Source organism: Triturus cristatus, chromosome 4_1, assembly GCF_964204655.1.
Source record: "Triturus cristatus chromosome 4_1, aTriCri1.1, whole genome shotgun sequence".
NCBI lineage: Eukaryota > Metazoa > Chordata > Amphibia > Caudata > Salamandridae > Triturus > Triturus cristatus.
In genome coordinates this window covers 1062026660-1062051543 of record NC_140585.1, presented here as the reverse complement: position 1 = coordinate 1062051543, position 24884 = coordinate 1062026660, and the positions used below count along the sequence as shown (strand labels likewise).

The following is a 24884-nucleotide window of genomic DNA, read 5'->3' as shown; positions in this document are numbered from 1 at the left end:
CCGTCCACTGTGTGACAATAAAAACATGACAAAGATCTCCACTGAGGCCTGGTCCCCTACAGCCTGCAAACTGTAATTTGTGCAGAAATTCTTGTACAATGAGATTTTACAGACCTATAACCCACTTCTAAGTGCTGAATAAAGTAATTAGAAGTGATACATGCCTCCATTTTTGTTAGCAGGTGCATTCAGCAAATACAATCACTTCAGGCTATTTTCACTGTATTGGGCTTAGCTGTTCCCAGGGGAAATCCTGGTAAAGCAGATTAAATGACTATTTCTGGATTATCCAGTGGGGAACAGCTACAGAAAAAGGTCAAGTCGTTTTCCTAACTATTTTTTACAATCCAATTCATTGGTACAGTTGGATATATTTCTAACTAGTTAAGAAATATAACTTTCAGGAAAAATATTTACTTGCCTGAATCACAACAATCTGTAGCTGCTGCCTTGCCTGTAATTAGCTGTGAAATTCCATCCAGGAGCCACACAATAGACCACTTTGATTGACAGGTCAACCTGAATGGGTGGGGATGGCCCATCTGAGCTAAGCATAATATTCAGGATGGAGCTGCTGACCCTCCGGTTGGCAGAACTGTGCCAAATCCTGCATGACTGGCCTACCCGAGGCTCATGTAAAACCTTTACATCGTATCGGATAGGCCCAGATCACAATTCTTATGTATCCCTGGTCCTGTTATTATAGGACCCTGCTTTGTCTTACTACACTTCTGTCTCATATTTTGTTGTGGGTTCAGGCCTGAGTAAAACTAGATTTTAGTGTTAGATGTGGAAACACACTATTAATTTCCATAGTACACTCCCCTACACTCTCCCAGCTCTCAGAGCACAGGTTTAGTGTGGTTGAAGGCTTTAGCCATCTTGGATGGGCCTTCACACATTGGCATTTTGGGTATGTTTGCAGTAAGGCAAACAGGAACTACTGAAAAATTAGTTAGGCCAGCGATTGAGAACATTGACTCTATTGGTCAGAGAGGGGCTAACGAATTTCTTCGAGTGTCCCCCTTCCAGCTGAATCTTCACCCAACCTTCCTCAGAATGCAGCTGGACTTGTGAAAGGGTACCAGGCAGACTGAACATGCTGCACTTGGCATCTTTGACCTGTGGGAAAGATTTCAGAATGCTGAACCCCCCCTTCCACTTGAAATCCAAGGAGAGAATGAACTCCAAGGATCATATGGGTGACCCTCTGGATCTTTCCAGGTACATATTCTTCTTTCTGTGTAGAATCCCAGGCAATCAATAGCAACAGGACTTTGATGTTAGTCTCTGCCTGTCACCCTAAGAGTTTCTAAGTGCCTTCCCTTGAGGTCCTGAGGGCCTTAGAAGTGTATTGCGATGCTTGCAAGCGCAGCAGAGGAGGTTCTGGAAATGTTTGAAAACATTTCCTTCAGAGCTTCAGCGGTATTCAAAGGAATACAGCCATAGTTCCACAGTGTTGAGTGTCACACTGGATTGCCGCTCACTCCTGTGCAGAGATCTCTGCACAGCTGAAAAAACTATGAACATTTCCAGTCAGTATCCTCATACGTTTCAGAGCACGAACGAAACCAACCTGCTTCAGGTGTCCGTCCTTCAGTTCCACAGCAGTGGCTGCAGTTTAAGCAGGGTCTCACACATAGAGGATTTTTCTTCTCAAAAAGTGACGTAGTCCCTTTCTGAATTGGGACTTAGAAACTTCTTCAAGCTTTTTGATTTACAGACTTTCGCCGGGACCAATCAACTTGGTGTGTCTGATTCAGGCTTCATCATGGTCAGCCTGAAATTGAAAATGGTCTAGTCTACCACTGACAATGACACATATTGGGCATTTAATATTTCACTTTATTTTAAATTTGGTTGTAGAGTTTTATTGTGTTTTTGGTGATATTCTTTCTACTGTTTATGCACTGCTAAAATACTTAACACATTCTCTTTGATTTCAGCCTCACTGTTTGTTATGTTATGTTAATACTATTTCTATAGCGCACGTACCACCCGGGGGCATCTCGGCGCTGTTGAGGAACCTGATAGGGAGGACAACCAGAGGAAATTAATACAGATAGGCTTTAAGTTGTTTTCTGAATTTACTGTAGATAAGATTCTCACGGAAAGCTATGGGTAACTTGTTCCAGTACCTTGGGACAAGATAAGAAAAGGCCTTGCCTCCAGTGCGAGTTTGACGTATTCGGGGCACACACAAAAGGGATTGGGTGCTTGATCTGAGATTTTGGGAAGGCACGTAAGTGGTAAGATTTCTTTGAAGATAGAGTGGGCCTTTGCCTCTCAAGGCGTTGTAAGAGAGGCAGCACATTTTAAAGTAGGACCGCTTCTTCACAGGTAACCAGTGCAGTTCCCTCAGCAAAGGCATGGAAGGGGTACCTGCAGGACAATTCAGGATTAATCTTGCTGCAGGGTTCTGGACCACCTGTAACTTTGCAAGCAGAGTCTCACCCACTTCAGCCAGCAGAGCATTCCCATAGTCCAGTCTACTGATCACCATCGCCTGGACAAGGGTTCTGCGGGAGTTAGTGGGGAGAAAGGGAAAGATTCTGCCTAGAAGGCTCAAGTTATAATAACAGGAGCTGGTAGTCGCAGCGATATGGTCTTTCATAGTTAAAGTATGGTCAAGTTTTATCCCTAAGTTTCTTACATTTTGTTTGGGCATGGGAACTTCTCCCAATTGGGTGTGGCCACCACTCGTCCGACCAAAGGATTGGGGCTTTTCCCATTAACATGATCTCCGTTTCTTCTGGGTTCAGCTGGAGGCAATTCATGGTCATCCAGTTGGAGATTGCAAGCATTTCGGCCGAGAAGCGCATTTTTTCTGATTCTAAATTCGGGCCAACGGTAAACATAAGCTGGGTATCGTCAGCGTATGAAATTATCTCAAAGCCAAACTGCTCTACAATCTTTGCTAACGGAGCCATATAAATATTGAATAGCGTTGGGCTTAGACACGATCCCTGGGGTACGTCCTTATTCAACTGCATTTTGTCTGAGGAATAAGGCCCTAATATGATCGTCTGTTGTCTATCTGATAGGAAATGCTGCAGCCATTTTAATGCTGTTCCCTGGATACCACAGGCCTGCAATCCTTTCATAAGCTTTGGGTGTGAGATGGTATCGAAGGCCGCGGACAGATCCAGTAGTATCAGTATGATTGAACCTCCAGCATCCATCACCTGTCTAAGAGAGTCAGTCATGGCCAGGATTGCAGTCTCTGTGCTGACACCCGGTCGGAAACCCGATTGCGAGGGATCCAGAATTGTATTGGTTTCAAGATATGATCCCAGCTGCCTATTTATTAGGCTTTCCAATTGCTTACCCAACAGAGTTAGCAGAGATATTGGACGGTAATTGCTAAGTACTTGCGGGTCTTGTGTGGCTTTTTCCAATACAGGCCGTACATATGCTTCCTTCCACGCCGTGGGGATAGTTCCTGTTTGTATGAAACAATTGAAAATATTTTGAATCGTGGGGGCACAGCAAGTGGCTAGGAGAGCCATCATCTTAGGGGAACAGGGATCATGGGGTGAGCCGGATTTAGCTGTAACCAAGGAATTGTGAACTTCCTCTAGCGTGGCCGTCTGAAAACAATCCAGAGTACTATGGGTCACTTTTTCTTGCTCTTCTGATCTGATGCTGGTCTCTGAGTTCTGCAGAGCAGCAACTGGGAAATTGGCGTAGATATTCGAAATCTTTTCCTGAAAGTAGACAGCTAGTGAGTCACAAAACTCATGGAATTCTACTGGGGATTGGGTGCATACTTGCGGGGAGGCGAAATCCCGTGCTATATTGAAGAGGGCCTTTGAGGATTTACTAGCTTCTTCTATTTGATTTATGATAAACGTTTGTCTAGCAATTTTTATATTCCGATGGTATTGAGACAAAGCCTGTTTATAAAGGTCCCTATCTTGGGGGGTCTTTCCTTCTCCGCCAGAGTCTCTCTAAGGTTTTACATTTGGATTTTTCTACTTTTAAGTCTGGCGTGTTCCAAGGGGCTGATGGTCGTCGCTGTGAGGGGCCATGATTTTTAAAAGGAATTGTTGCATCCAGTGCCGTGGTGAAGGCGGAATTGAAACCTTCCAGCAGCTTAGATACTTCAAGATCGTTATTTGGAGGTTTGGGATGGAAAACCTCACTGAAGGATTCAAGAGTTAGTTTATGCCATGGTCTTCGAGCTTCTTGTCGCCACCCTTTATTCACTACGGGGCCCACAAGACGCAGGGGTTTAATAGCGAACGTAATCATAAAGTGATCAGTCCACGTTAGGGGGATTGGAGGTTTACAGACCAAATGGTCTGTGTTGGAGAAGATTAAATCCAGCAAATGACCAGCCAAATGTGTTGGGCCTTTAACTCTTTTGGTGAGTCCTAGTAATTCAAAATTAAGTAGAAGTTTATTAACTTCGGGGTTGGTATAGTCTTCTCCATGGAAGTTAAAGTCGCCAAGCAGAAGAAATTGATTTGATGCTAGGACATGCATAGCTATTTGTTCTATCAATTGATCACAGAAGTTGGCCCTGGGTCCTGGAGGGCGATATATCAGTGCTCCATTCCAGCTGTCTGTCGTGGATATGTTTATCTTAAAGATCCCTAATTCCATACAGCTGTTGCTTATGGTAGAGTTCCAGTTCACATTGAGGGAGTTTATAAAGGCAATGGCAATGCCACCGCCAGTTTTTCATTCCCTGTTAAGATGAATGAATTTATAACTCTCCGGGATGGCTAAATTGATCGATGGGTGATTTGCAGAGTTTAGCTATGATTCTGTTAAAAAACAGACATCTGGGGAGTGTGAGGTGATCATATCCCAGATTTCAACAGGGAGCTTCACTAAAGATCTAACGTTACAAAGTAGACTATTTAGACCGTATGTTTTTAAATCTTGGCTACTTCCTGGATCTGATGATGTGATCAATTCCGGGTCACATTGAAAATGGCATTTTCCACAGCTACTAGGCCTTCTAAAAAGCGTGGACATTTTTTGGGACAGATTAAGTGAGGTGAGTGCTTTGCAAGTTCCTGGGTTCTAATCAAATGCAGGCAGTCGGCAGAGTATGACAGACGCCTCATTTGTGTCACCTTAACAGAGACTGAGTGCAGGTTTATTTAATTTAATTTAATTTATGTGACATGTAGCAATTGGTGGTCTTATCATTTGAGGTGGACACTTGTCCACCAGTAATAATATTTCACTTTTCTTTGTGAGCATTAGTTAAGATAATATTATATATCACAACTACAACAATGACACCCTGGTTATTATGCCCACCAGTGATTTCAGTAAAGCCACGCAAAGTCTACCCTACTAGTGCTTGCTTGCAACCCGAAAAAAAGAAACAAGTGAAACAAGTCTACCAACACATTCAAATTGCAGAAATAAATATTACACCTCTGGATGCTGGAAGCAATTTTTTATTAGCCAAATTTATGTAATGTTTACTCTAATGTAAATATAACCATAAAACAAGCAATGTAATGGTATCGACTGCACATTTGCCATAAGTACATTCCACCATTGGCTGAAAACACTAAAGCCATAAAAGAGGAAGTTAATGATAGTCTTGTTCAAAATTGCCCTCAAGCTGCTACGCAGTATTAACCCCTTGTATCAGAAAAGCATGGGACAGCAATAGTGAAAGCAGTTGTTTGTGAAAAAATTGACTATTGCATTAATTTGTGATAAATACGATGTAGGACTACATCTATTAACTGCCAGTTCCTTCAGAAGTCACAGTCCTAAAGTAACATAAATCACCAGTACTCTAAGGACTGCACTAGTTACTCTCGAGACCAAAATGAATTCCAAAGCACTGTTCCATGAGACTCAGCAAGGGGATGCTCCAGCATACCTCAGAACACCAGCAAAATTCTTGAGGCAAGTGATTAAAATATTTTCAATGTCTCAAAACATAAGCCTTTGCATCAACTAATGCTTTTTGATCCAGTACTCTAAAGACTGCCCTTGTTACATCTCGAGACCAAAATGAATTCCAAAGCACTGTCCCATGAGACTCAGCAAGGGAATGCTCCAGCATACCACAGAACACCAGCAAACTCTTGAGGCAAGTGATTAAAATATTTTCAATGTCTCAAGACATTAGCCTTTGCATCCACTAATGCTTTTGTTATCCTGCCTGAATATTTTGGAACAGTGAGCGCTCAGTCATGGGAAACCTCTTCTTTCCTGGAAAATAATTAAGACCGCACATTTGTAATATTTTTCCATTTTGTCAGCCCAGACCCACTTAACTAACATGGAATCTAGTTCCCAAAATGTGGCCTTGGGGATCTCACAGATCGTATTTAGTAGACGATAGACATTGCAGCAACAAAACCATCTTTGCCAAAGCCATACATCTAACCAGCAATAGTGACAGAGTATTACAGAAATGTATGGATTTCTTCCACCCCTCCACACTTGTCCCCATGTTTAGAGTATATTGTCTTGCCTTCTGATGTGTAACTATGATGCCCAAGTACCAAACTTGTTGCAGGTCCAAGTGCAACCCTACAGTGCGGAGGTCTGTCACTAGTGCGGTCACCTGATGTCCCAATGGAAAAACAAGCAACTTCACCACATTAATATGCATCCCAGCAACCTCACTAAATTGCTCCAGCATATCCAGCAGGAGTGGCAACAAAACATGAGGTCCCTTAGGTACACCAGCATATACAGCAAGAAATGCAGCAGGACAATGAGTCACAATCCACCAATTTCTATCTCCCAGTTAGCCAGTATGCTCCTTACATGTATTGCAAGTGTTTACAGCTCCAATTCAAACAGCAAGGGCGATAAAGGGCTGCCCTGCTGGGTCCCTCTTTTCACACCCCAAGCCCCAGACACAAGAGCTCAAACTCCTGGAAACGTGCACCCAGGCCCATGTCCCACAGTGTTTCAAACATGTAGTCCCAGCCCAACGTGTCGGAGGCTTTTTCGATATTGTGGGCCACCAAAGCCTCATTTCTGTCCATACCCATCATGGAGTGGAGTACGTAGGTGAGTCTACGAATATTGGATGTAGTGTTCCTCCCAGGGATGAATCCACACTGATTGTCTTGTACTAATGTACCACCCAGAGGCAGTAGCCTGTGTGCTTGGATGCTCTTGATACAAAAACTAGATAATTTTATAAATCAAATTATGCTACTTCACTGCTGTATATTTACTGCATTGGAAATAAATATTTGAATCAATTGAGGTGATTTGGATTCTTATAACACTGTTAGTTCTACAGTTCCTGCTAATTTTTTGTTTAATACACAGAAACTTTAACATACGTATTTTTGACAAACACAATCTTTCCTCATTTTCTTTCAGGTAGAATATTTGCAGGTAGATGCACATGCTCTTCTATGCATGAAGGTACTGTAAACTGGTTTTATACTTTTATTACTTTAGAGTTCAAAGTATTCTAAATTAATAGATAGAAGTCAATAAAATGTTTGTCAAGGTGTTTCTTAATGTATTCATAAACGTTAAAAAAAAAAATGAGATACATAAACAAATTCTCCTCTGCTGATTCCCAAGGACCTTGTGTTCTTGAGCTTGCAATATCTTATTTGAGGATGTGGGTTGCCTGAGTTCTTGAAGTGCACTAGAAACTTTGAGGGGCAGAGAAATCTGTACATCAACACTACTGAGGTGTCTTCCATCCTACTTGAATGGTACACAGGTAAGATAAAATAAGCCAGAGTGGCAGTGATGTAACAACAGAAAACTCACTAAATGAGAATCAAAAATGGAGACAGAGACACAGAAGGAAAAGCGCTTCAATAGAAAAGTCAAAGGACTCCACTTTCAAATACACTGAATCAACCTCTTAAATCATCAACGGGTTTGATAGATCAGTTGTATAACACCCATCTGCTACTGAATGAAGCATAAACTAGAATTTGTCCTATCAAAAGAACGTAAATAATGAGATTAAGAAGGTGAACTTATGATGCCCAAAAATGTTATAGATGAGAAAGCATGACTCAGCTGAGGGACAGTCAGAAAAGTTCTGATGTAAAGCCCCTGAATGAAGGGATTTTCACACTTTTCTTTGTGAGGCCTGCCTCTGTATGAGATTGCCCAGCGATGTTACAAACAAAGGCACAAGTGAATGGCGCCCTTTGCAGGTCACCAGAATCTAACATCATTAGCCCTCTCGCAAAAGAGTAGTAAACCTGGGACCCCTTCATGTATTGATGCCAGTAGCTATGTCGAAGGGACTGGTCAGTGCTGCCACCAACCCCTCCTCTTATCATTTGTGGAAGAGGCCTTAAATGTCATGAGTGGAGAAGTAGGTAAATAGCCTCTTTCTCCTTGAATGCTAGATGGTTCTGTCAAAAAAGACTGTGGGCCCGATTCACAGAACTAACTTAAGACAAAATCCTAAACTTACTACCATTTTGGTATTCACAGAAGGCACTTACTCATTTTGGTATTCACAGAAGGCACTTACTCATTTTGGTATTCACAGAAGTTAGGACTCCTAACTTTAGGACTCCTAAATGCCTTCTGTGAATACCGAAAGCCTTAAAATTTGGATTTTTCTCAGTTTAGTAGTAGTATAGTTAGGACTCCTAACTTTAGGACTCCTAAATGCTGTCTGTGAATACTGAAAGTCTTAAAATTAGGATTTTTCTCAATTTAGTAGTAGTAAAGTTAGGACTACTAACTTTAGGACTCCTAAATGCCTTCTGTGAATACCGAAAGCCGTAGAATTAGGATTTTTCTCAGTTTAGTAGTAGTATAGTTAGGACTCCTAACTTTAGGACTCCTGAATGCCTTCTGTGAATATTGAAAGTCTTAAAATTAGGATTTTTCTCAATTTAGTAGTAGTAAAGTTAGGACTACTAACTTTAGGACTCCTAAATGCCTTCTGTGAATACCGAAAGCCGTAAAATTTGGATTTTTCTCAGTTTAGTAGTAGTAAAGTTAGGAGTCCTAACTTTAGGACTCCTAAACTGAGAAAAAACCTAATTTTAAGACTTTCGGTATTCACAGAAGGCATTTAGGAGTCTTAAAGTTAGGAGTCCTAACTTCTGTGAATCCCGAAGTGACTAAGTGTCTTCTGTGAATACCAAAATGAGTAAGTGCCTTCTGTGAATACCAAAATGGTAGTAAGTTTAGGATTTTGTCTTAAGTTAGTTCTGTGAATCGGGCCCTAAGCCTCAACAGAGCTACAGAATGCTCATTTATCTTCCAAAGAGGCAGGACTCAGGTCTACTGCAGGACTTTTTCATGTCTTCTGATGCTATTGCATTTTGCAGTTGGGTCTCATCACTGTCACAGCACATTTTCTTGTCTCCCGACTATGCTGCTTACCACACATGGTCTCTGTGGTTTGTCTTAGCATCCTCTTATTTTTTGGTTAAATTTTTTTATTAGGGTTTCGCGTACAATTTAACATAATGCATGTCAACCGTATTACATACGAACCAATTTTGTGCATCATTGTGACTTAACATTGCTATTTGCAAGGGTGGTGACATTAGTTACTGTGTCCCTGGGGACCTCCTGTTTTTACTTAATCCACATGTCTCCTACTAGTACGTTCCAATAGACCGTCACTCGTATCATCCCAGTTGCACTGACGTGTCACGTAATCTTTACGGTCAACTCTGTCTCCCCTTTACTGTCTGTGTAGCTCCTCCCTTGTGCCGAGTGTACTCAACTGTTTCGGTAAGTAGTGCGTCGGTGTTTGAACTGCCGATGGGCACAACTACTAACTGTGGGGAGGGGGGGGGGGGAAAAGACCGTAGTACGGATGGAAAAACTAAGAAGGGGGTAGAGGAGAAACTAATGAGAGGATCACAAGGGGGGGGGGGAGGTGTAGGGCGGGCTTGGACAGGCTGTCAAGGCCGTCTGTGCGTTGATTAGGAGTAGGTGTGTTGGACACGTTCTAGGGTAAGCCAGGGGGAAAAGGCGGGGTGGTGTGCGGGTGCGCGGGAGAGGCTGGGCTCTCCATTCGCCTTTCCTGACGAAGCTTCCTGCTTGTCTATTGTTTATCCGCCATTATCCCTGGGTCTCGCGCGGTAGGGGGAGCGGGTGGAGAACGGGAATTGGGCTGTGTCGTGTCCTGCGCCTCTCCTTCTGCGCATTGCTGTTTGAAGTGTATGAGGAGTTGTGCCCATTCCATGGATATTGGATGTTTGCGGATGCCCCTCGCCTCCTCCTCCCTGAGTGTTTCCTCCTCCGCTGCACCCCATTTAAGTGTCGCTCCCGTCCAGGCTGCCTCCGTGGGTCCCGCTGGGGCCCTCCAGTGCATAGCTATATTCCTTTTCGCCAAGAGGATAGCCAGAGAGGTGAGCCGCCATTGTGCTTTTGCGGTTTTCTTTTTCTGGAATATCCCCAGAGCGCACGTCTCCCACGTAGAGGCGACCGGGAGATTAGTCGTCACCCGGAGCGTTTGGAGCACCTTGCCCCAGTATCGTTGGAGGGATGGACAGGCCCAGAACATGTGTTTGAAGTCTGCTTCTAACAGTTGGCAGCGGGGACAGCGGAATTGCGTATCGGGGTAGAACCGGTGGAGTTTGTCCGGCGTCAGGTACGCTCGGTGTAGGATGTTAAACTGTACATTTTTGAACTGCGCGTTTCTGGACACTTTTTTTGGCAATTCCAGCGCTTTGCGCCACTCTGAGTCGTGGAATGCTCGGCCCGCGTCATCCTCCCATGCGCTCCGGAGCCCGTCCAGGGGGACGTTCGTCAATTCCCGGATCGCTTTGTAGTGCCACGTAATTAGGTGTCCACCGGCCCCCATGCGCAACAACGTGTGCAACACTGCATGTGTCGGGGGCTCCCCCTCTCGCAAGTTCCAGAATTGGCCGCCGCTTTCTAAGATTTGTCTATGACGGAGGAATTGCCCACGAGGGAGGTCATACCATTCGATCAATTGAGCAAATGTCTTCAGTTGTCCCTTGTGGAATAGCGCCTCCATCTCCGTGACGTCGTGGTCGGTCCACACTCGAAGGGCTCCTACGGTGTAATATCCGCCTCTCCGGGGGAATCCCACCAGGGGAAGCAAGGGGGAGTAAAGTGGTTGGTCCTTGGACATGCGGTGTATTCGCATCATGCATCTGCGAGCTATGGTTACCTGTAGTGGGTGCGTGCGTACCGGTGTAGTACCTGGTAGTAGCAGTCGCCTGATCGCAGGGAGGGGTATTCTGCCTCTCTCTGTGATTGTCTCCCCCGTATGTCTCTCCGCCGTCCAGTGGGACAGCCATTGGAGCTGTGCCGCGAGGAAATAGGATTCGAAGGACGGGGCTCCCAGGCCTCCGCCCGTCGTAGGTAGGTATAGCGTGCGTAACGCCACTCTATGACGGCCACCTCCCCAGATCAGGGTGGCCAATAACGTATCCAACTCCCGGAAAAAGGTGCGCAGTGGGATTATAGGAAGGTTCGCAAAGTAATAGAGCATTCTCGGCACCATGATCATTTTTGCAATGGCGACACGACCAATGGGTGCCAATGGTAGCGTCTTCCAGAATCCCACCGCCGATCTCAAACTGGCCAACGCCCTCCGGTGGTTACCCTCAAAGAGGTCTTTGGGGGAGTGGTACAGTTGCACTCCCAAGTATCTGGGGGCCGATTCGTCCCACGACAGCCTCTGTGGACCCAGTGTTATCTCCACATGCTCTGTTTGAGCTCCCAGAGGGAAGATCGACGATTTCCCCCAGTTTACTCTGAGTCCCGAGGTCTCTCCAAATTCCCGCAACACTGTCCATATGGGTGTGAGGTCGTCCGAGATGTCTCTAACATATATTAAAAGATCGTCCGCGTATAGTGACACGCAATGGGTCGTGTCCGCGATGGGGATCCCCCATGCCGCTCCCACCCGACGCAGCCTCATGGCTAGGGGTTCCATCGCCAGAGCGAAGAGGAGAGGGAACAGGGGGCATCCCTGCCTGGTCTCTCTGGACACCAGGAAAGGGGCCGATATGAGTTTACCGATTCGCATCCTGGAGGTGAGATCCCCATACAGGAGCTGGGTGTAGGCCAGTAGGGTGGGACCAACGTTGACGCGCTGTAGTACCTGTCTTAGCATCCTCTTATACAATACCTCACTACCTCTGAGGAACCAAGTATGTAAAACCTGTTTCTGCTTGGTGGTCTGCGGTATAATAGTGGACTATACACCTCAAGATTTGTTGTTCTAGGGCATGCTGGTTTCTCCCTGCAAGATAATGTGCAACTCTGAAGGTGGAGCTCTGGCTGTGATAGGTGTAGCCCTGACTTAAGATCCTTACAATGTATGCCATAGGATTCATGTCAGATATCACTGTGTGGTAAAGTCATTCAGACCATAGATCAGTTAAGATTGTTCAAATTGACCATCAAGTGAAACTACTTCCTCTTTTTATGCTTTTTCTTCCTTGTTAGAATTCTCTAATATATAAAAGGAGTTCAGAGCAATTGTTAGATGCATCACAACTTCGTTCTTTGTGCTCTGTTGCTTGCTCATGCAGTTTATCCTGCCCCGTACCATGTGCTGTATGGGAGCACATGGAAATGCCACTCGGCACAGACGAGATCCACCCACAGAATATGAAGACATAAGATGGCAAACAAGATTACCACAGATCTTCTGAGACCCGGTCCTTTGTGACAGTCCAGACTGAGATGTTTTAAACTGTGACAAAGTCTGAGTGGATGAGGAAGGTAAAGATTTAGAGTGTTGTTTGCCCATGATAGATCAGACCTTTCTTCAGAGATCTATTAATTATGTCTCCTCGTAATAGGCCCTATTAAGCCATTGCTTGCTTAAACAATTCTGATTTTAAAATTTCTAATGAGAAGACTGATGTGGCTAGGTCATTCTTAATACTTTGTCCATTTCTAGGGGAAACCCTTCGACAAGGCGTCATGTATCTACATTGGCTACAAAAATACTGTCACTGTCATAGTGTCAAGTAGAAGTGTATGAATATTTTCTCAGGTGTACCATTTGATTTCCATTATAGATGTCAGTGCCAATTCACAGAAGCTTGTAAGTGTATATAAAAGAGTGCTATAGGAGTGCAACTTTATGCTAACTAAAAAGCCTATGTGAATAGACACAAAAATCGTTTTGAACATAGCAATGTTTAATGTGTGTGTGTGTGTGTGTGTATGTGTATATATATATATATTCACAGAAAAAAACATAGGTTTCACACATGTTATAGTTAGCTGTACATTTCATTCGTAAAAAACCAATGAAATTCCCCCGTTATAGTTAGTGCAGGCAACTATAACTCACGCGACCGCAATCCTCTGCTGATGATGTCAGATATTACATCACTGATGACATATGTGTGTTTATAAAAAATAAATATTTGTAATATATGTATAGCTAAAGATACAGTATTAGCATCAACAGAGGATTGCGGTCGCGTGAGTTATAGTTGCCTGCACTAACTATAACGGGGGAATTTCATTGGTTTTTTACGAGTGAAATGTACAGCTAACTATAACATGTGTGAAACCTATGGTTTTTTCAGTGAATTTGCAAGGTTTTTTAAATGCTAATTCCTAACTATAACGTGTGTAAAACCCATGGTTTTTTCAGTGAATTTGTACGGTTTTTTAAATGCAAATTTTTTTTTGAGATTTTTTGTAAACCTATGTATAAAATAATATATGTACTATATCCTGCATTATGGAAAGGTTTTTTTTTTTTTTGCATTTTTTTCCGTGCGCGTACGGTAAGCTGACGGTACGCGCTCCGTACGTCATAAGTACGGTGCGCGTACGTAATAGGATACGCGTACGGTAAGCTGACGCTCCGCGCTCCGCACGTCATAAGTACAGCGCGCTTACGTGATACGTGTGTGACGTACGCGTACACGCGGAAGCAACGTCGCGGTTACGCAGGGGCGTGTAATGCGCATGCGCGAGTGCATCTTACGTACGCGCTCCGTAAGCGCTCCGTAAGCGTCACGTTTGCGCATGCGTACTTGTTTACGAGCGCGTACCGTGAGCTTACGGAGCGCGCACGGTAGGTCATGTGATCCACAAAGAACACTTTTCATTGGTTGAAATTACTTTCAGTTCCAGAAACTTCCCACACCACACCCATTCCCCTCATTACTGCTTGAAAGAACACTTTTCATTGGTTGAAACTACTTTCAGTTCCAGAAACTTCCCACACCACACCCATTCCCCTCATTACTGCTTGTGATTCTCTAGGAGCAGGAGCTGAATTGTCTTTGGGATACAATGGCAGAACAGCAGACCTCTTCTGAGAGTGAGGCTAGCAGCACCACCATCATCCAGAGAAGGAGGAAACAGAAGAATTCTTTTGTATGGGAGTATTTTACTTTTCCAGAGGGGGAGAAAAAGGTCAATGCTCCATTGGTCACTTGCACACTTTGTGACCGTGTTTTATCAAGAGGAAATCCAAGGAAAAAGTATTCCTTTGGAAATCACTCTATGATGAGACACCTTAGGGATAAACATCCCAGGACCTTTGCTCGACATACTGGAGAAAACTCTTCAGTAAGTCACCAGAGCCCAGCCTCAGAAGCTCAGCCGAGTACATCATCGGCAGCTCAGCTGAGCCCTTCCTCTGAGGTGGGAGCATCACCTTATTCTGCTCCTCTGGACGTTAACCCTCGATTTGGGAGGGTTGTAATGAGGTGTATAACGTGTTCTGGTCTTATTGTTTTTGGGGAGACCAGTGTTCCCCTTATTAACAATAAGATAGACCAGCACGTTTGTAGACGCTCATAATATTCCCATTCTTTCTTTCCTCCATCCCTCTATGAACCCAACGGCTCTTTTAAGAGCCAACCTTACCTCACAATTGTTTTTTTTTTTTTTAAGCTTTCCTTTTTGAAATTTTTTTTTTACCGTGCGCGCACGGTACGCGTAATTCCGCGAATTTCGCGGAATTTCTCCGTTTACGCCGTGCGCGTACGCTGCGCGCATTCGGCGATTTTTTTAAAAAAAATGTAAATTAATTTTTTGCCCTTGGGGGTCCTTCTAAGACCCCCTGACAAAGGCTAGGGGGTCAGGAACTGTCCAGCCTGCCCCCTTTTCACGTTATCCACCTTTGTTTTACACCCCCTCAGACTGCGAGAGACAAAATGGCGGCCGACACTTCCTGATTTAGACCGATTCGAATGTTTACTAAGATCTAACAACCAATCAGAATCGCGCTCGCGCACGGCACCGTGCGCGTACAGTAAGCTTACGGTAAGCGCACGGAGCGCGCCCACAGATATATATATTGATTTAAATGCTATTTTCTCAGGACCTACTGAACAGATTTACACCAGACCTACAAAAGGCACTTCCTTGACCTGAGGACTACCTCTCTGCCAAATTTCAAGTAATTCTGATCAGCCGTTCGTGCTGTAGCTGTGTCTAAAGGTCCTATGGAAAAATGCATGGGGAAAACGCGTTTTGGGACCCCCCTTTTTTCTCAGCCCCTGCTTGACGAATCCCCCCGAGACTTTCAGGGTAGGAGCGGAGCGGAGCGCCCCATTAGTTTTGAAAATTTCGCGAGGATTCGTCGACCGGCGCCAAAGTTATTCCAAATAGAATGTTGCGGATTTCCTATGGAAACAGAGTCCTATAACTATCTACTGGCGACCGCCAGTAGATAATATATATATATATATATATATATATATATATATATATATATATATATATATCCGTTACTTTCCGTAGTTTGGGTCGCGTCCGCCCGCTTCTGGTGCCAGTCCACAACAATACAGACACGGACCTCGGTCTTCTGTGCAATTTTTTTTATTTATAAATCTCGCGTGCTAGTCGCCATAACGTTTCGGCTCCACCTGAGCCTTGTTCACATGACATATATATATATATATATTATCTACTAGCGGTCGCCAGTAGATAGTTATCGTTAGGACCTATTTTCCATAGGAAATCTGCAACATTCTATTTGGAATAACGTTGGCGCTGGTTGACGAATCCTCGCGAAATTTTCCAAACTTTTGGCCAGCTCCGCTCCGCTCCTACCCTGAAAGTTTTCACGCGATGATCCGTCAAGCGGGGGCCGAGAAAAAAGGGGGGTCCCTAAACACGTTTTCCCCATGCAATTTCCCATAGGATCTCTTGTCGCAGCTACAGCCCGAACCGCTGAACGGAATGATATATATATATATACGTAATGCAGTAATCAGCAAATAAAATGAAAACCACTGCTTACTCATTGCTATGGGCGTCAGGGCTTTGCCCTCAGTTTTTGCTGGCCTCGTTTTTTTTTACATCAGTCAATCACTTTGACCCTAACTCTAAAAATAAAAATGAACTTAAAAAAATAAATAAAAAATAATACTTAATTCCCGTACCTGGGGGCATATGTATCAAACGATTTTTTAATCGCAAACGCTGCGATTCGCAAAATAACAGCGTTTGCGATTAAAAAATCGGTAATCGGGATGTATGAGACAAATCCCATCGCAAAATTAAGGAATTGCTAATTTAGCGATTTCTTAATTTTGCGTAAGCATTTAAGAAATCGCAAATTGCGATTTCTTAAATGATATGTAAAAAGCACCCAAGTTGTGCGAATTATCCTTAAGAAATCGCGAATTACCACCAACTTCCAGTTGGTGGTAATTTGCGATTTCCTTTCAAAAAGCACTTTTTTGAATGTTACAAAGTGCCACGTGGCGCTCATACATGCCCTTAGGGCATGCATGTGCGCCATATGCACACACATGCTCATTGCAGGGGTGCATCAGGGTGTCATCATGACACCCTTGCACCTTTGAAATTATTCTCAAATTGCGATTAGCAAAATGCGAATCGCTATTTGAGAATTACTTCCCATTCATTCCCATGGGTCTCCTGGCCCATAGAAATGAATGGGCTGGTATTCCTTAATTGCGATTTCACAATTTGCTAATCGCAATTAAGGAATTTTAAGAAATCGCAAAAAGTTTGCAATTTTTTAAATACATCCCGTTTTGCAATTCTCAAATAGCGATTCCTTAAAAATCGCTATTTGTGAATCGCAAATGGTGATGTTGATACATATGCCCCTTGGTTGCTAATCTGACCCTCGCTATGAGCGAGTGCCAGACTTTCCTAAGGCATGGAGCGCAAGTGCCCATGCATGCATCTTCAGAGATTTCACAGGGCTTTCAGGTATCCTGCACACTGAGATTTATGGGCCAACGCTAATGCCTTTCAGGTGCAAATGTATGCGGATGTGATCAGCAGTCCTAAAGTCACTTTCTGCACAAAACGGTTCCACTTTCCTTCGAAGAGAGGACATCCTCTCGTGTTTTTTAGGCAATATCTTCCTTGAGGGTGAGGTTTATGTCCAAGGTGACTTCAAGTGACGTAGCATTCAGTGGACGTTGGGGCTCGAGGTAAAGGCTCATGCCATTGAGCCAGGTTTGCACTGTTTCTTGCTTATTGGCTGATAACTAGATCAATATGCACCTTCAAAATCCAAAGGCCACTAACTGATGCAGGAAATATGCAGCACGAAGCTCAGAATGCATCTCCCTAAATTATTGATGACTTCATATTGACACCAGGACTAGCAACAGCTGTAATAGCCTGACCGTCTAAACTATTTCCTGCTACCCACCATTTACTCCAACAACCATTCTTGGTGTCTCGTGACTGCCGTGAATGCCCGTGATGTTGATAGACATCTGGAAGATATGAATGAGTGGTCTACGGAAAAAAAGACATACCGACTATTCCTCATACCTAACTTCTTTGATCACGTGGCAGTAATAAAGTAGTAATTAGAACAAAATAAGCTGGATAGATAGCTAGGATTCGGATGCAGCACATGTTGGCACACATTTCATTTCAGAGTAAGAGGAGCTGTTTTTCCCTGATGGCCAAACATTCTCGATACTACCCAGCGTGGCCCCTTAAGAAATTCCTAAATTCAGCAGGGTGACAAAACCTAGTGCAATTCAGATCACGAGTCATGTGTATCCCCCTTCAATCCGATTTTTCACCTTGTACAACTAATGCACTGAGGCAAGCTATGTGTTCAATCTCATCCTTATCATCTACAGAGATATGTAATGTATTAAAAATATCGTGTTCCACCATACGGCTCTTTACAAATAACTACCGACTAGTGCTTCATCTTTTTGCTGGGGGGATAGTATTGCTGTTTTTTTCACCAAGGTACTCTGTCCCAAATAGATGTAAAAGCATCCACAACAATAAGCAGAAATAATGAAACGAAGTATATCCATTAATATATGCGAAGTGCTTCCGAGAATACACACTGATATGAAAAGATTTTGATTAATTATGTTTTCTTACACTTACAGTTTACGACACAGCAAGGGTCCTGGGTAAGATGTCCATTTGCTCACGGACGGTTTTCAGGTAATTCCCACAGAATGTGTTTTTCCGATTTCAGTTTCATGTGAAGATTATATTGTTGCCGGAAGTATGAATGCTAGTGTAATAATGAAAAAAAATGTTGATGAGCCTGCTTTGGGGCTGTGTAACATAAACAGGACATCAGCATACCACAGGGACACAGTATTTCTTAATGCACTGTTTAACGTGTAAAGTAAATGCACACATGTTGTAAGTTAAGAAAATGATGGGGCACATGCATCAAGGTAGGCTTTTGCGATTCCTTAATTGCGATTATTAAGGAATCGCAATTAAGGAATCACAAAAGCCTATGCATGTAGAAATTGCAAAAAAAATAGCAATTTCTAAACATTTATTAATTGCGACTCGCAAATTGTGAGTCGCAATTAAGGAATGTCTTAGAGGCCCTTAGGAATGAATTGGAATTGCATTCGCAATTTGCGAGCACCCAATAGGTACTCGAAAATTGCGAATGCAATTTCAAGGGTGCAAGGGTTCCAAAAGGATACCCTGTTGCACCCCTGAAATCTGCATATGAGTACATGTTGCACACACATGCCCCAAGGGCATGTGTGTGTGTAAAATAGAACTTTGAAAAATGCACTTTAGTGCATTTTTCAAAGTTTTTGCAAATTACCATCCAGTACAAATTGATGGTAATTTGCGACTCCTAATAGTGAAATCTCTAAAGTTTTTACTTTAATGCAAAAATACCAGTCGCAAAGGGGCAGATTCTGAGAATCTGCCCGTTTGAGACCGTTTTTACTTTTGTTTCATGTGGCCCTATGTCACTCTTGGCACAATAGAACTACCTTGGCATAAAAACAAAAATTAGCAGATTTGTGAAATTCCACTCACTAACTAATTATGACTCTGAGGATACGCAGTAAAACTGCTTAGTGTGTACACTCCTCTTAATATAAAGATGAGGTCAATGAAATACATAAAGAAGGTCATTGGGCCTCCACTAAGACGAACTATCCCTAATCAAAGCATGATGTGGTTTGGAAACAAAATTGGAGAATCAATTTCCTGGTAATCAGTTCGAATCCCCTATGATTTAAACAGAGACAGGAGAAAGTGTTCTCGCATGCAATGATTGACTGAGCCAATTCTACCAGCTGGCATTCAGTGGTGACTCCCTCTGAATGGGGGTGCTGGGGTGGGAAGTGGGGGGAATGGATACAAAGTTTTTTTTTTTAAAAACTTACCTTCGCTTCCACGCTGCCGCATGCCTCTCCTCTGTACTCTTCATTTGCTGGAAAGCACCGGAAGCATCCAGGCTCCCGTATTCTCCCAGCCAGTCACGACACTGAATGAGCAGCGTCATGATTGGTCTGAGCGGCCTGTTTGGCTGCTCAGGCAGTGTCTGGGAGCCTGGGCACGTTCTCCATGGGACTGTGCAACACAGCCCCGTGGAGAACATGCTAAGTGCGCATGTGCACTTAGAGGAGTACAAACAACTCCTCACTCTGCTCTGGTCACAGTGAACATCTCCGCTCCGACCTGGCTCTGAGTCCTGTATAGAAAAATAAAATGATAATAACTTCCTGTTATCATCATTTTATTTTTTGCACTGCTGAGATTGCAGTGGGGCGACGCTCTTCTGCCTTAGCGGAGGATTTGCCACTGCTGGCATTACAAGTTTCCCTCCTTAATTGAAATAAACTTAATGCCCTCCACTTGTGGGTTCTGACCTATAATGCTTATCCCTGACTGTGAATAGAAGTCCAGGAGGGTCTGCCGGATAGATGCAGTCTCCCTCAGGTTGAAATAAAACATGGGACTTTCTGCAAGTCTAGTGTGTCCAAAACAGAGACATCAGCCAGAGTGTTCTCCTCCAGGAGAATGGGCAATGGTGGGGAAGACACCGAGATGCCCTTTACACCTGTCAAAAAACATGCCGTGGTACAAGAACCCTCCACAGGGACTAGAAATGGTGCTTCAATGTTTTCTAAGGAGGGACTCCAATCATCAAGGAAATGACAGACTAATGACGTGAGATGGAGAGGGACCTAAGATCTACATGAGTGCAATATGCCATATCTCCCTGGATCTGCTGATGTTTCCTGTTATCCCTGGAAAGAGGATAATTTAGATTCGATCTTGATTCTCCTGGCAAAGGGAATAAAACCCTTATCCCACATCTATATGAACAGATGTCCCTTTGAATTTCAGAAGACACCGGGTGGGTTTTTGCCTGATTGAGGAGAAGACCCTGGGAATGCAGGAGTGTCTTAAAATAAAATGCTTCACTTTCATGTAGACCTGATTTGTAAGGAAATCCTATGCCAACTTTTGTATTAGAAATAGAGGGGAACAAATTATTGACCATTTTATGGCATAAGAACAGGTACTACTCCTGGATTCTTTACTTAGTACCTGTACCTGGATGCCCAGCTGCAGAGCTTAGAGAGTTTAGTGCTTCAGGTGACACTGTGCATTTTGGTAGACTGGAAAAGACAAAGGAAAAAGGTAACAAAAACTAGCTTAGCAGAACAATCTCCCTGTCATCGGTAATCTTTCCCAGATTGGGTAATATGTTCAGTAAAGTCTTTGCCTTCCACAGCAGCATCCACTTGTGACCTTGGGGTACAACAGAAGATGTTGAAGCTGCACTAAGGGCATCAAATGAGTTATTGGAAAGAAAGGGGACTTGTTGATCTATGATTTACAGTCTGTCACTGTAGCCTTTGCTATTCTGCATGTAGTCAGCCAATCCCTAAGAAGTTACAGGGCCATATATGCTGCATGGTTATTTCATCTAGCACCTTAAATGTATCTTTCTCTCCACTGCTCTTAATCCATCGAATTGGTTTCTGCATTCTTCTATAGGATTTTTGCTATCAAGATATTCATGATATGGTGGGCATCATTGCGATTCCTCAGTGCAAAAGCCATTGCTTGTCCACCAGCAGTTGCTAGAGGGAAGCACGGAGAACTCCTACCTGCTCTAGTAAAGGAAGGATTTTCTGTTCTGTAAACCACTTCTGAAGTCATCATTTTTATACTGACAGGCTGTAGTATTGCTTATTTTAAGTGAGGTACTGGCTGCCCTGCTTGTCTTTGCTACTATACATGCCATATCCTTGCAAGACCACCTTTATCTTAAAGTGTGGGTGTCAAGTAATAGGCCCTCAGCCACCTTACTAAGGAGATCTGTCTCCCTAGTGCAGTGGTAAGAAACCAATGACTCGTGCTCTCTAGGAGCATGCAACCCCACCACTCCAACCTGCTACCATCACAGTAACATCCAAACACCCTGACAGTGACATGAGAAGGATGAGTGGAATGGCAAGGGAGTGAGGATGTTTAGGAGCAATGCTCTGGGAAGGATACCAGATCATCAAAAGCAGGATATGTATTTTAATGCACTGAGACACAGGGTGTGTGTCTTTTTCTCTACTGGCACTGGCCCACTTACCTCCCAAAGAAGGAACACACATTGTTTGAATACAAACATTTCAAGACCAGAAACAGCTGCTTTTCTAAGTAACGGGAAAGGACCCCTGGAAGCATTGGGGTAAAGGTATGGTGGTAGGAAAATGGGCAGAGCCAGTGAAGAAGTAGCTACTTTTATCCTCAGGTTGGATAGTCTTGTCTCATGAGATTGGCTCATTTCACTATTCTATGATGAGTTGAAGGAAGGTGGTGAAGCAAGTAAGGACAAATTGGGATTCACAAAATCATGATCTACCTGATGTTTGTATTCACATATGGAATTTGATGGTTAAAAGAAAACAGCATTATCGCATATTTTCGAGGAAGACAAACAGGATTGTTATCAGTTTGTGCATCCACAAAGTTATAACTTTGTGGATATTCACACGCATTCTCAATCTTTTTCTAACTTAACTTGTATACATAATATTAATACTAAAATGTGTTCTAATACGTCTCCTCACATAATGTGAGAAAGCCACAGGTAACTGCACATTTTTAGAGCTTGTTGGGGAAGAGATTTCTCAATGCACAAAACATCCCACAGAGAAGAAAAATGAAATACAACTTAAAATGCATTTGAAATCTAACCCCAACAGTAACCCAGCACATAGTCTGCCAGCAAGTAATCTGTCAGTTAAGGAGTATGTGTTAGTGAGGAAATTAACTCTGACCTGCTTCACCCCTGCCCCCAGATGTTTTGATTTTGGACTACCCAGTTTTTGGATCTATACTGTGATCTAGTCTCACTAATTAAGTCTCACTCACTGTAAGAGCTGGTAAAATGGACTTAAGTGCCTACCACAAGTGCCTGCCTTTTACCTTAAGGTGTGCAACTAAACAGCTGGGGTCAGACGCTCTGCATTGGTTACACATGAGCACGTATGCACTTGTACACCCATGTACTGCCTGAGCGAGTTAGACTGCTATCTAATTCAGCCTCGCATATGAACAGAGATAGTCTGTCACAGATGGGGCCTTTAATTAATTGATTGTGCGCTCTACAGAGCTTATATTTTATTTTGACATCCAAAAAGAAATGTCCCATTTCTTGAACTAAAGTGTAGGTCTGTAGTGCTTTAATGTGAGTCTATAGTGCTTCACTGTAAGTGTGCTGTGCTTTACTGCATTGTCACTGTAGGGGAAAGCTGCATTATTTCAACTTTGTATTGGCCCAACCTGGAGAAAAAAATAAAAGTCTCTTTCTATAGGTTTAAATTATTCCCAAGTGCAAAGATAAAATTAGCGTGGCCATATTTGCACTACTTCCTATACTTTAAGTGTTGCAGAATTTTCCTGAGTCAGTAATAAATGAATGTTAGAATCCCCAAGATCCCTGGTTGGCTGAGGTAGGTACTGCAGGCCAAGCAGGGACCCGTGAGCCCCAACGTTAGGGAAAAGACAGGTCGCCTCTAGAGATAGCCCCCGCTCCACCCCCTTGGTAGCTTGGCACGAGCAGCCAGGCTTATCCACACGGCTTATGTGTAAAGTATTTGCAATTGCACTCACAGCAAACCAATGATGACACCACAAATAGACTCCACACGAGTTTCATAGAAAACAAGTATATGTTTATAAACCGATATACGATGCGACCACACAATACTAAACCAACATATGCGTCGGGGTAATGTTCCCCCTGGCCTATTATTATTTAGCTAAACTAAACAATCCTATGTAATCCTAATGTCGTAATATGCAGTTCGTTATGCAAGTCAGGTACTTCACAACATAAGAATAATGCAGAGTGTAATACGGTTATCTGGCGATTTGTACTGTTACTGTAATGCAATGCGTAATGCAGCAACGTGGTAAACCGTTATGCCCCCGTAATGCAATGCGTCCGATCCCCCTTCAGGTACTCTCTCAGTAAAAAGCAATGCAACGTGTAATACAGTTATCAGGCAGTTCGTTATGCGAAACTAATGCAATGCGGAACACATATATTCGGCAGTTCGGTATGCAACAATAATACCATGTGTCATAAGACAATCCGGCAGTTCGTGATGCAGGACTAAAACAAGGTGTAACACATCTATCAGGCAGTTCGTTATGCAATAATAACGAAAGGAGGAGTGGAAGGTCTAAGGGAATTTTTAAGACCACAGCATGGACATTTTCCCCAAACTATACATGTTAAACACAAACGTGTCCATGGGTCTTAGGGAGCCTACAAATCGCTCGCAGAGCAACTGGCATTGACTGCTAGACAAAGAGAAAAGAGAGAAAAGACACGAAAACTCTCATACCTTTCAGTGTAGTTTGTGAAAAGTCCTTTTAAAAGGACAGAATCCCATCACTCACCGTGGTGACATGTTTCATCATTTGGGATCTCCTCTTATCTATAAACTGGTACAGATAAGGGCTACAACTCCCTCTCTACGAAGGAGGAGCTCACAGATGTTTTCAATCAGAATATCTTTGCAATTGACTGAGATCTACCAAAAGTGAAAACTAACAACATTCTATATGGAGTGATGGGCGCAGTGCTAATGTGTGTAAAAAGATAGGGTGTAGTGCAAGTTAAAAATGGTTAACAATAGAGAGCACTTTTTATTCAACTTCTATTGATTACCAAATTAAAAACAGTGCAAAGGGCAGTTTGAAAAAATAACTGCCTCAGTATGGAACAAGGTCAACATGTTTCAGCCATTATGATTACAATTAATCGTGGCTTTCTTCAGGACCTATAACTAATGTTGCTACTGCGTGAACATGAATGATAATTAGAGAAATGTAGGTTTCAAGCTTTTTACAACCTACCAATTTATGATGAGTTCTCTGGGACTTGTGGTGTAAAGAAGACACCTATAGTGCGCAAGAGAACAGCCTCGCCTCCCCTGGTAACAAACTCAGGAAATGAGACCCCGCTCTAAACCATGTTTAGAGAAGACAAACAAGAAAAAGAGAAAGAAATAGACAATGTTACAGGCAGGAAACATACCTCAAAATCACTGCCTGATCATGAAACTATATGATAAGTGTCAAAGGTTTCAAAGGTTTATAATACACCTGGCTTAGATGTCTCGTGGAGTCGAAAACTGAAACTCGAAATGAGACTTACAAATGGAAGCGCACTCAATAAATTTGATTTAACAATCAGTGCGCTAGAGCAGCCTTATTAAGATAAT

General features: G+C 43.1%; 1 protein-coding gene across 1 annotated transcript in view; it reads left to right on the top strand.

Annotated features, from left to right (window-relative positions):
• IL17REL (interleukin 17 receptor E like) overlaps positions 1–24884 on the top strand; it is a 410789-nt gene that overhangs the window by 263017 nt on the left and 122888 nt on the right. The window contains exons 11-12 of the mRNA XM_085654046.1: positions 7327–7371; positions 18258–18315. Coding sequence (XP_085510172.1) covers positions 7327–7371; positions 18258–18315 — 103 coding nt within the window. The remainder of the gene's footprint in view (positions 1–7326; positions 7372–18257; positions 18316–24884) is intronic.